General features: G+C 32.7%; 1 protein-coding gene across 1 annotated transcript; it reads right to left on the reverse strand.

Annotated features, from left to right (window-relative positions):
• Window positions 1-3869: 3869 nt before the first annotated feature.
• LOC145247168 (uncharacterized) lies at window positions 3870-4352 on the reverse strand. Its single transcript, XM_080108807.1, has one exon. It carries the CDS (start codon window positions 4350-4352, stop codon window positions 3870-3872), a length of 483 nt encoding a protein of 160 aa, XP_079964933.1.
• Window positions 4353-13500: the final 9148 nt, after the last annotated feature.

Consider the following 13500-nt stretch of genomic DNA (forward strand, 5'->3'; position numbering starts at 1 on the left):
TGCATGTCTGCCTACATCTTTATACAGCGGCGACTGATTTTCACAAGATCAGTACCGTTTTGAAGCTCCACCCTTCAGACGACAAATACCGAAAAATTTGCTAACAACATTCATTTTTTCACCCTCAACTAGACCTTTCTACAGGGAAGGATCGCTTTTTTCGCCGATATTATCGAAGTCATCCATCTTTTCGATTGCCTAGCCTTAATTTTAGCCTACGTCACCTCCAGTTAGGCGGTGGTGGTAACAGCAAAGACGTCATTTTTTCCTATTATTTTCCTGCTTTGCGGTACAGATTAGAGATTGCCTTTCTACTACCACTTTTTCCTTGCTAAACACACACCTTCAAATAGCGGGGCACGCCGGGCACCAATGCTGGTATATATACATATATATATATATATATATATATATATATATATATATATATATATATATATATATATACTTCATTTACTCATATAAAATAAATATACGAAAGTATAGATTTATGTGTAAACTTTAAATATTCACTTCAAATGTGCTCAATACCTAGGTAGAGCTAATAACTAATTTATAAAATATATACATAATCGCCATATATATTTTATAACTTACTATATATATATATATATATATATATATATATATATATATATATATATATATATATATAGCTTTGCAAATACAATGGCTAATATGCTTATACGCTAATATACCCTTCAGAAATACGTCTATCTAATGAAAGTGACACTGCAAAGTACATCATTAGAAAATCGTGATATGCTGTTGGGTGATAAATGATTTTATGTCATTGCTATTATATTTTCCAAGTAAAATCTTTCATGCAAAATAATATCCTAAGCCGACGTGTTTCTTCACGTGTAATATATATATATATATATATATATATATATATATATATATATATATATATATATATATATATATATATACTTATTTATTTATTTACCAGTCGTGAAAAAACTGGACTAGAGTGCTCAATGTCTAGCCAGAGCAGTATATAAGAAATTTATTATTGTGAGTCCAGAATGACTTTAAATATTGTTTCAACTAGAGGAAGATCCTCAAAGAGAGGATATATCCAACTAGCATCGTAAGATTCCATAGATGGACTAAGTAATAAAATCAAATAAGAATGGAAAAATTGTAGATCAAGGGGAGTAAGAAAAGAGGGGGAATGGAGGGGAGAGGACGTTGGAATTTAAAGTAGTAGGAGTGTATACGATAGGAGAGGGGTTTATAATTAAATATTAATTATGTGTTAATTCTTATAAACGTTTTTTTTTAGTTTATAACGGTTTAAAATTAAAAGACGCTATTCATATTTATAACGGCATAAGTAACAGTTAATTTAAAAGATCACCATGGCAACAGGTTGCAGAGTTTATGCTAGTGGGCATGGTGTGGTGGGAAGAGGAAGGAACGGGTTGAAAATGGGGTTTAAAGTGATTTAGCCGGGCGAGGAACGATTGAAACATATTTATTGTTTATAAAAAAAGGAAAATAAAAAGAAACGGAAAAAAACAGAAGGATAAATTAATGAATTATACGTTACAGGTTTATTTTGATAGTATAACGATAGGTAAGAATATCAGTAAGTAAATAAAATAAATTAAATATTAAACTATTAATAAATAATAATAGTTTATGATAAGTAAATAAAACACACACACATAAATACACATACACGCGTACACCTGTCCAACGTACGGATGCACATCAATGGGGGGGAGAACACATGCCTAAGTTTGTATATAAAAAACGCAGATACGTAAACATAAAAATATAAGTATACATATCTACGATTTTTCCATTCCTATTTGATTTTATAACTTAGTCCATGTATGAATTCTGACGATGCTAGTTGGATATTTCCTCTCTTTGAGTTGAAACAATATGTAAACTCTGGACCTACAGTAATACATTTCTTATATATATATATATATATATATATATATATATATATATATATATATATATATATATATATATATATTGGCTAGCCGTACAACTAACCGGCGTTGCCCGGTGGAAGGGTGCCCCTCCTCGAAAAAGCTAAAGTTCGGTTGCTGAGTTTTGTTGTGGTTGCTGCTCAACCCCTAATCCCCTCGAAATTTCAAGAACGAATTGAGAGAGTAATGATTCACCCCAGCCATAACAAATCAAAAATAGAAGCAAGGCGAACTAAAACTGACCCAGTAGGCTAGCCGGTTGAATGAGAGAGAAAAACACATCCATTTAGTTGTTGAAGCTGTGTTTATGTTGAATCGAAACAACTTATGTGCATTATACTTATTACAGTACCCCGATAAAATAAAAAGGGAATTTAAAAAAAAACAAACAAATAACAAAAGCATACAAAAAGTTAACACCGCAAAACAAAATTAAGGTTTTTCGTTTCATTTTTATTTAAAAAAAAATAGGAGAGTATAGGACGTAAGAAGTATATAAATACACCTTTTGCAACAAAAGAAAAGAAAAAAATAACGCTACAATGAAGCCAACATGAAATCCCTATATTCTAGTTCGGCTCCTTTATCACCTTGCCCACAATGACGGAATTTTAATAAGGTATTATTTATAATACTTACACCAACTCATAAAAAACAAAATGAAAAAAAAAAAACGCGAACGTACATGCGTACTTAGCGAACGAACGGTTTTTTTGCGACCCTTGTCGAATCCGCTGAAGTTTTGAAAACGGAAAAATGGAAAACACCTTAGCGTTCTACTTAAATATATTGAACTCACCTCCCCCAACACGAAAACAAGAATCGAAAAAATACTAAAGAATGTAGATTATATATTTTGTCGTAAGTATTTTTGAACGATTTCTATTTGGTTAACATATGATTGAGCTACATATAGGAAGCTAAAACCGGATATGATATATGCTGTATATCCAACAATATGTAAATACCGGTAATGCAAGTAATGAGAAAATAGCATGTGTAACTTTTCTGGATTTTTAGCCATACGTGTAAGTTGAAATGTAATAAATCATGTATAACGGTATGTGGCGTATGAACTGCCATAGTTAATTAGGTCTACAGTGTTAATTTCTTGTATGCCTGTGTATAATCTAGAATAATAGAATGCCATCGGCGCAACCAATGACACTAGGCGGAATATTATGGGGGAAAGATCAGTGTTTTTGAATAGCGAAGTGTATCGGAAGTTGTAGGTGTATGAGTGTTCAATACAGTTACTGTCCGTGTCAGGTCAATATAGGTATAATGATTATACAAGAACCATGGCCTGTTTAGGCGTGTGGGGGGCATTTCAGTTAGAGTTGAAAATATTAGCTACTTCGTTTTATGTCTTAGTAATTGTGAAGGTGTCGCTCCTAGGAAATATGATCAGATTTTATTATATCTAATAAATGTGTCTGTAACGGCGGCCATAAGATATATAAGATGGTGGGTGAAATTATAGATGAAATGAATTTGTATGTGGATCTATCATTGCAAACATATTGTAATTTATTCTAGAGGGGAATTTCTGCAATCAAATAATCTTATATATATATCAATGGCTTTACTTCGCGAACGAAGATTCTTGTAAGGTGATTGTCCACGTCAACTGCAGGCACGTTTGTGGCTTATGAGCCCAAGGCGAGACAAGCAGGCTCGGCCACAGAGGCTGCATTCAAAAGTTCCATCCGGTGCAGTTGGTGAGACTTCCCGAATCTTCCTCTTGTAGCGCCTTTCGCCAGGTGACACGGTCTGCAGCAAGAGTAGACCACTGGCGTTGGTCAATGTGGCAGGTTTCAAGTGACTTCTTCAGAGAGTCCTTGTAACGTTTCTTCGGAGCTCCTCTATCACGGGAGCAAGTGGATAGTTCGCAGTAAAAGTTTTCTTGGGCAATCAGTGATCCTCCATTCTGGAGACGTGCCCCGCCCAGCGCAGTTGTGACTTTAGCAGCATAGCCTCGATGCTGGTGGTCCTCGCCCGCTGGATGACCTCAACATTGGTGACGTAGTCATACCAGAGTACATTCAGGATGGTGGCGAGACAGCGCTGATGGAAACGCTTGAGGAGTCGTATGTGATGGCAGTAGGTTACCCATGTCTCAGAGCCGTAAAGAAGGGTTGGCAGTACTACGACTCTGTAGACACAGATTTTTGTGTCCTTCCTCAGGTGTTTATCCCGCCAGACTCTGTTGTATAGTCTGCCAAAAGAACTGTTCGCCTTGGCTAGTCGGTTATCGATTTCCTTGTCTGAGGTGATAGTGCATCCCAGGTAGGTGAACGTGTGTACTGTCTTTAGCCCAGTTTCACCTATGGTGATGTGGGGAGAGTTGTATTCTTCCCGAAGAGCGGGCTGGTGGAGGACCTCTGTCTTTTTCATGCTGACCTCGAGTCCAAAGAGCTGGACAGCCTTTGCGAAGCAGGATGTGAGATGCTACAGGGCTCTTTCGGCCTGGGCAACAAGGGCTGCATCATCGGCAAAACGAAGGTCTCGAATCATATGCTCGAAAGTCTTTGTGTGAGCTTCCACTATAGCAGGTATATATATATATATATATATATATATATATATATATATATATATATATATATATATATATATATATATATATATGGGGGTGTATTCATTTATATAAATCATCCGGAACATTGTCGCAGTTTAATTTGTTAAGTTAATAGAATAAGTATTAATAATGCATCTTTATTTTGTCTTTCGTGCTTCTTGAGGGTTTTGTTTTTACAATGTCTCAATTGTTCTACTGGGTTATGTTTTAAACTCAGGAATGTCTCGCTGTAATTTTCGAATAAGCTCAGTTTTTTGTACAGACCGACTTATGTAATCCAAGCTTGTATCGCGTTATGCCCCCTCAATCATTGCTAGCTAAAGGTATAAAGTATGTCGTGATTGTTTTTTTTAATATTTTCCTGGATATTTTGTAAAAATCAAAAGTATCTTACAAGTTTCTACGGGTGAAAACTCTATTTCTCAATGCGGGCGGCACTTAAAATATAAAGGGGATTTTTTCGGATTTTATCTCATTATCACTTTCCAAAGGAGGCCATGTTACCCATTTTGAATCATTAAGTTTTTTTTTCAGTTCCATGCAAGTTTTTGGGTTCGAGGGACGAACTTCTGAGTTACTGAAAAATAATCCTGTGTTCGAATAGAATGCCCGAGGTTAAATACGTCATTCACATCCAAAAATTTTCAAGCGGCAACAGATCAAAATAATTGTTTTCGTGTTTTGTGTACATACAACGAGATCAAACTAGTATGAACAGTTTTTTTCCAAGCACTTCGCACTTCCTATCTGTTGAATACCGTCTCGCGATTTATATACAACTTAATCTATGAAAGTGGCTTTGTCTATATTACAGACGTTATTGAACTATTGTTGCAGACAATTGGCTGGTTGGTTGGTTGTTCTTTTCGCGTTATTTAATGCTGAATCCAAAGATTTTGAAGAACACTTTTTTTAATAGAATGTTTTTGTTGTTTTCACGTCGGTTTCTATTTAACCAATAGTTGGGGCCCTAACAGGTACTACCACTCCGGGTCAGAGTTGACCTGGGAGCAATGGTAATTAAAGGGTGGTTCCACACTCCCCAAAGTCCACAAGCTGGGGCCTCACCACTGGATATAGTTTAAGGTCATATCCAGGACCTCCATTGAGGTACTTTTACCCTCTGCAGGGGGCCAGTCGGCGTATTCAAATGCCCCACCGACAGGGCCATGCAGACAATTGATATACAAGGAAGTCTTACCTGGAAAACGAATTCACTTTTCGTAAGCAAGTTGGAAAAAAACAAGGCAAGTGTAAATTGAATGAAGTGCACTTTTATGTGTGTACAAATATACATTTATACGTTTGTCAGTATAAGGTTTACGATTCCTCATAAAGCTAAAGCGATAACTTACGCTAACCGTGATAACTAACGTTAAATTGGAAACGATTTTTGTTCTGATTATATCTGATGGTACACAAGTCAGTTTTTTAATATTTGAAATGACGAATATATATTTTGTATTGCATAATGATCGATAGAAATTTAACACTATAAAAATAATTACGAAATCTATATAAGCAGAATGATCATATTAAAGCGTATTGTAAGAATTGACAAGAAAGCGTGTTGATTAATATGTGTTGGGTGAAATGAAAAATAATCGGTTCTAGTATAATAGAATCATTTCTAAGTGTTTGTCAAACTTCCCAATAAACTAATCAATTCTGATAATTTGAACCATCCTTCCCAGTTCTCACAAAATTGTCAGACACCGATAACTGTATATCTTCACGCAAATACGGATATTAAATAAGTGGACAATAAGTGCGTCTACACAATACCATATCCTGAGTTATTGTTATAAAACGCCGATAAATAAAGTTCTTATCTATTCTAACCGAACATAGTCAACATCTGGTTTGCAATCAAATTAACATAGAAAAGATCTAACTGAATGTAATTTTACTGTTAATTCATGCATGTTGCGGTAGGCAGTTCGTTATAAAAATACATCATTCAGAAAAGAATAATGGGACGTGTAAAATAGATGACAAGCAAGAAGATCACACGACTTTTGACATAAAATCGGAAAATGGACGCAAGCAAGAATGCCGAATACGACAAGAAATTTCTAGCGCAATCTTTATTAAATGATTCTGCTTGTATCGTTTCGCGGCATTTTTTGCTGTAAACATTCGACTCGAAAGGATAAAGAAATTCACACCCCTTGAATTTAATGCTGCTCAGCTTAAATGTTTACTGGATTCACATAACATAGCATTTTATCAAACTATTTGCAGCACTAAGAGAGTAGCTTGTCAATGAATTCCATCGAAGTTTAATCCTCAAGTTCCTAGAAATACATGTAATTCCAATTCAGCAGAAACGCGCTTTACTGCATTAACAAATGTGTATCGTGGTCAGTAATTTAAAATTGTTATCTTATTCTGTGGTTAAATTTTACATTTCAGAAATCGAAAAACATTAATAAGCGAGTGAATTCTTATATTTTTATAACTATTTAATAGTAATCTACTTAATTCAGATATTGATTAAAAACATTGCATTAGTAAATTTATATAATAGGAATAAAAAAATATTTTACGCTTATCGTTTGTAAAACACTCCACAGTTGGTATTAGGTTGGTTCTATTTTGCACTGTAATATTCAAGTAAGAAACGGATGAAATTTTAATAATCACTTTTATATTGTGAAGTGATTCCAAGTCTAATTGCAACGAAATTAAAAATAATTTGGGTTTGAGTTTTCATATTTCTCCGTGTAAAATTTCAAATGATCATCTGTTCGGCTTACGCAATCTTTATGTGTATGTCCGGATGATTTATACAATATGAAAAATTAAGTCTAATAATGTGAAAGTAAGTCTAAAAAAGACAATGACAGAGATAGAAATGTCTTAATTTTCGATCTATAAATATTAAGTGTATGCTAATTTAAAATAATTTTATTAATAGTCTAATATATATTTATATTAATGATAGAAAATACTATAGCTCATAAGAGATATGATTCAGATTTGCTGCTATTTCATGATAAGCAAATATCATCGCCCCAATAAACTATTTACGATAAATCTTTTTAAATAACTGTTGTTATGTAAAACAAAAAAAAACATTGAAAAGGGAAGATACGTAGTTACTACTGATTTTAGCCAAATGTAGCAGAAGGTAGAACATTCGGGATGTCCAGTCAGTGTCCGTAAAGGAGGGGCACTGACCTAGCAATTTTTGTTTCTATAGATCCCCACCGACACTCCCAGGTTACGGTGCCTCAGGCAACAAATGATTAATTTTGTTCACTCGAAAGTCGGGTAGCAAGGCTTGGCGGGGTGAAATTCATATGTCATGCACAGGTGGCATACGACAATTCAACAGGTACTGAGTAATGCCCTGGTCCTTAATTTATCGGCCAAATTGTCAATAATGGATTCTTGACTACATCTTTCTGCTTAAGTCGCCAAGAACACGGAAAACAAAGAGACTTATTCTCCAACATGAAAAATAAATAAGTGAATGCAAGTTTGTTTATAAAAATGCATCTCATTCATAGTCATCAATGATGAAATCGCCAACCAAGTACGTTGCAAGATAATTGATATATATCTTAGTGTCTCGCCAACACACTAGCTTCGGAAGTTGTGGGCTAAGTCTAAATAATATAAATCATGGCACATTTCTGTGTAATATTTCTTCTTATTCATCAAGACCTATAATTTATAACTGTTCACAGACAGGAACGGTAAAACTGTAATTTCACCCTTAAATATACTGGTTTGTTCTGACAATATTTCTTCGCGAATAAGATGTCAATCATACAACATCTCGCTAGGGGAACAAGCTGTTAATGTCTAAGAAGAATTTTCCGATTGCATAAAGAATTGTGTTTATTTAAAATGACATAAACCTGTGTATTTTTGTATCATAACAGTAACTTTGATGTGCAGAGCAATATAAATAAAGTACACCCAGTTGCTGTAATGAAATTCTTAAAACACAATTAATATTTATTTGATCTAATTCGACTAAACTTTATTCAGAATCTGACAGTTCCTTGCAGATTAAAATATGGTCAACTATATGGAATCTTGTAGTATTAGATGGCAAGGGGGCTAGTGACAACAATGCTTTGCATAGTAGAAACACTCATGTTGGTAATAATGGTTTCGTATGCGTCATTATAATCGTTGGTCAAAGTAAAACCACCAATAATTTCCTAAACTATGAGAACTACAATATAGATGATATTCGCATTGACTTGTTTAAAGCCTGGAAGCGAATGTGGCGTTTTACGGTTGAATTCTTAATAACATTTTATAGCCCAGGTTTTATAGTGAAAAGTGGAACGTGTCTAGCTTTACTTTGTATGAGACCTAGTGTTTATGAAATAAGGCATATTTTAAATATATTATTTTATAAGTGGAATATTGAGGGTAGCGCATTTATATATTTACTTATTTAGTTGCGGACTGTACTTCTCATTTTTATAGTTGTTGTTTCACTACGTTTGGGCAAATTTTTTCTCTTGCTGTCGCCAGTTTATCAACAGCGACAGAATAGGAATGATGAGTCTCTTACCTTTATCCTTAGTAATTACTACCTTCCATAGTTGTTGTTGTCTCACCATCTTTTGGCCAAGAAATACTTCGAGGCTTGTGGCGCAGTGCTAAGAGTGTTGAATCACTACAGTTTCAAGTGAGCATTGTCTGATGATAGCGGTGTTAATCATACGCAAACGCGGCCAGTAAATTCGTTGGCCAAAACGTGGTGAGACGACAAAACTATGGAAAGTAGTAATTATTGAGGAGAGAGTTAAGCGATTCAACATTATTATTCCGTCGCGATATACTAATTGACGAAGGGCAGATAAATAGTTTGCCAGAAAATTGTGAAACAACAACTATGAAAGTAAGGATTCGAGTCCGTTAATAAATAAATATTTAAAATAGTACTGCAATAAAGAGTGAATCGGATAGAGTTAGAGGGCTCGTCAGATAATTTTCATTGTGCAGATATTAGTTTAGCATGTAACACATATTCAACTAAAGAAAATCTGATTTAGAAATACAATTACGCATTTGTGGCAACTTGTGTTATTGATTGCAAGCAGGGTCGCTTCCTCTTCGAATGATCCCTCTGAGATTCAGAACACATGAGTGATAGTGCTTGGAATTTAATTGGATTGCACATTTTTAGATTTGTAAGCTTCTCAAAATTGTACTTCATAAAATTAACATGCAGATGAATAAATAGAATAATATAAAGGGAGTTACTTCTGATTAATATTCCATGTTTCTATTATTATATATCAAGATAAGAGTTCAATATGAATGCATCTTAAAGATTAAGCGTACAAAAATATATTTAAATGTACATACTTTTATCTTAAAGAACATGTATAAATTATATTTCCAAGAGCCACTCAAAACTCCAGAGCACAAGAAGATTAAAATAAACGCAGCCGTATATATTTTATTCGAAAATATTCAATTGATAACACGCATTATGGCAAAGAAACCAATTAATGAAGGAAATATATACAATTGAAAAGCTTCAAATGATTTCAGCGTGTGGTAAATAATTGTTTCTCTAAATAGGGCCGATACGGATGTAAATTGTTTGGAAAATAACACAATTTCCGATAACGTATATACCATTTTGTTAGCATGCCTTCTGAAGCATGTAGTATGTTGTTAAAAATCAGGTATATTTGTAAAAAAAATGAACATCCCTGAAATGAGCTTAACCTTCTGTATAAGGAAATTACTAAAAGGAAATCAGCAATAGTTTAAACTTATTTAATTACACCTAACTACAAGTAAGTTGAACACACGCATATACACATACACACATATATATATGTATGTATATACACACATACATACATACATAATATACACGTACACACTCACACGTATATATATATGCATATATATGTTTATATATATATATATATCTATATATATATATGCATACATATATATATATATATATATATATATGTGGGTTTAAGTTTATGTATGTGTGTCTTTAAAGTCAGTATTTAGCATAAGTTATAAACATCGATATCTTAACCCTTTGAATTTATAACTCGAGTTTAATGCCATTCTAATTTTCTCACAGGCGTAAAAAGGATCATCACTGTTAGATCAAACCGGTGTCTAATTTGAGCAAGATGTAAATAGGCCTATTTGAATATAAGTATGGTAAATCATTAAAACGCAGTTACCTCGTTTCATAAAACAAAATAATTAAGTAAACAATGACGAAAATACATTGCCTTATTTTACGTATTATGGTTGAATGAAGACAATCCATTAATACACAAATGATATTTGATTATTGCAAAAGATGTAACAGCCTACGCATCATCAAATAGTTTTTAAGAATGAAATTACGTATTAAGTTATCTCCTCTCAGAATTAATATGGGAACGTTATATTGTTTTCAAATACTGGTTATTCAATCTTACTGTTGATATTTCCCATTTTTTTCTCAATGCTTTTAGCCCACACTGATTTATTTCAAATGGTTATGCACTTCAGAAAAAAATCTCACTGCCGTATCTATTTTAATGTTGTAATTTTATTCACGAATTGCGTATATTTACCTTAATTGAAAGATTTTCTATATCCAAATAAAGACGGTGTATTTTTCATTTTTTTATTTCATGTGATTTAACAGTCGCTGATTCATATTTAACTTCTCTAGGATAATCAATTATATGATAAATAATGTACATTTATCGTCCTTTACACCCCACACATACACACGCAGGCATGTATATATATATATATATATATATATATATATATATATATATATATATATATATATATATATTTACATACACATATGTATAAGTACATGTATACATATTTATATTATATATTTATACTAAGTGTAACAGTATATATATGTATATATGTATATATATCATGTAATATTCGCTTATTTTAAAGAAGCCTAATATAAAGGAAAACGTAATCTATTTGCTTCAAATCGTTTTCTTAATATTAAAGAGCAACCTTAGAAATTATATATTTGAATATTATCTTAAAATAAGACGTTCGAGATATCTATATCTGCATCAAGTTATTTAATCTATTTACATCAAATCTTCTTAGAGAAAATTATTTTGTTTCGGTGCGTGGTTGAACAGAATCCGTCGTTATTTACAAGAACAGCAATGTTTTTTGTTAAGTTAGTATACATTGCATGAGATAAACTCAATATTCAGAAACATTTGTATGTTATAAAGATAATACAGCTTGTGTTAATTTTATGTGTCCAAATTGATAAGTATAATTGAAGTGGTATTTTGCGCCAGTTTAGCGGATTTAAATCTTACCAGGTAAATACAATGGGCACCCGCTACAGACAACATATTCAAGACATATACGTGCATTCTGAATATACAAGCAAAAAAACTGTCAGATTAATGTGTGTATAATAAGTAAAGATCGAAATATACTATGAATTTATAGATTTATTCATGCAAAATATTTTAGCCATTATCGCCTGATTTACTCATAAAATTATTGGCTCAAGATATTCACTAATAATTAATATTTCCTGAACGTTTTAAGGTAACTGATCTACTAAACTTTGAATATTTGAAAAACTAATGCATAGGAGTATAGATAGATAGATGGATATACATACATATATATATGGGGGTGTATATATATTCAGTTAATTCACAGTAGTTGTGTTGTTATTTTGTATTTATTTTATTTGTATTTTTTTCCGGATTGTTTGTTTTGAAATTTTTCTGCGTCTCTTACTTTGCTCGCTTAATCCACTGCTTTCCGGTCGAGCCCGCAGCATAATTGACGAAAACCACCGAGAATCTGGGTCAAATTCTGCAAGGCGACTAAAACATTTTTTTACGGGAGTGTTGCTATCAGAGCGGAAGAAAATAAGATGCTTCTTCATTAATATAGGGAAATCAATCAGCAAAAAAGTTGATCTTTAAAAGAAGAAAATTACTTAAGTGTTTTTGTCAATTTCGACAATAAGCACTGTTATCTACCTAATTGTCATGTTACAATTATTTAAGTCATCCATAATACAACGAAGGAATTATGATGATTGTTTGTTTTACTTAGGTTCTGTATATTTTAATTACTTCGACATAGCTATTAAGTAGATACTATTAGTTTTGTCTTGAACATGAATATTTTTATTTCCGAAATTCACTACGATAACGAAAACGCATCAAACTCCTTACGAATATTCTCATTATTTGAAAGTGATATATTTATCACTAAATGTGAGAAATACGGGGGATGTATTTAAATAAAAAAATTAGAGTTTGCAAAACTATTGGCTGTTATAAAACATTTCCTACAACGTATTACATCTTTTCTTCTTTCTTTTTACTGCTGATTTATCATCCGTCTGATGTATACATTGTTGGCTTATTCTTTAAAAATTTGAATCAATTTGTCTATCGATTTCTTTTTAATAAAACCGAATACTTTCATACCAAAAAGAAAATCGATTTGCTTTAAAATTTACGAGATTTTCTAGTGCGTGTTCATATACATGTTTATAGTAACATTACACCCTCATGTTTTCCATTCTGTCAGCCAAGGGAAGAACGGGCACTTTACGTGAATGGTATGATTTAAATGGGTATATTATTTTAATTTAAGAAATTCCATTTAACTATTGGCTTAGCGTTTGCCAAAACGATTAAAAGGGCTTAGGTACAGTTTTTTACATAGTGTGAATTACATGTATACCTCCGTAGTTCTCATATGAACAACTATATGCTTATGTACTACAGTAAAAAATAAATAAAAAATCTCTACATCTGCACAGAAAAAGAGACACATGAAAATATTGTGTATACACAAATAATAAAAAGATAAACATAAGAAGCATTAATTCTGTTTTTTAGTAATTTTTGTTAAAACAGAGCCACGGCAACGCGTGGCCGCGAACAGTTAATATACATGTAATGTGTATGTATACACACACACCTACACACAAAT

Source organism: Euprymna scolopes, chromosome 25, assembly GCF_053919585.1.
Source record: "Euprymna scolopes isolate OS-2025 chromosome 25, ASM5391958v1, whole genome shotgun sequence".
NCBI classification, from domain to species: domain Eukaryota; kingdom Metazoa; phylum Mollusca; class Cephalopoda; order Sepiida; family Sepiolidae; genus Euprymna; species Euprymna scolopes.

Coding starts and splice junctions, on each gene's coding strand:
- LOC145247168 (XM_080108807.1), bottom strand. CDS start 4,352: ATGAAAAAGACAGAGGTCCTCCACCAGCCCGCTCTTCGGGAAGAATAC.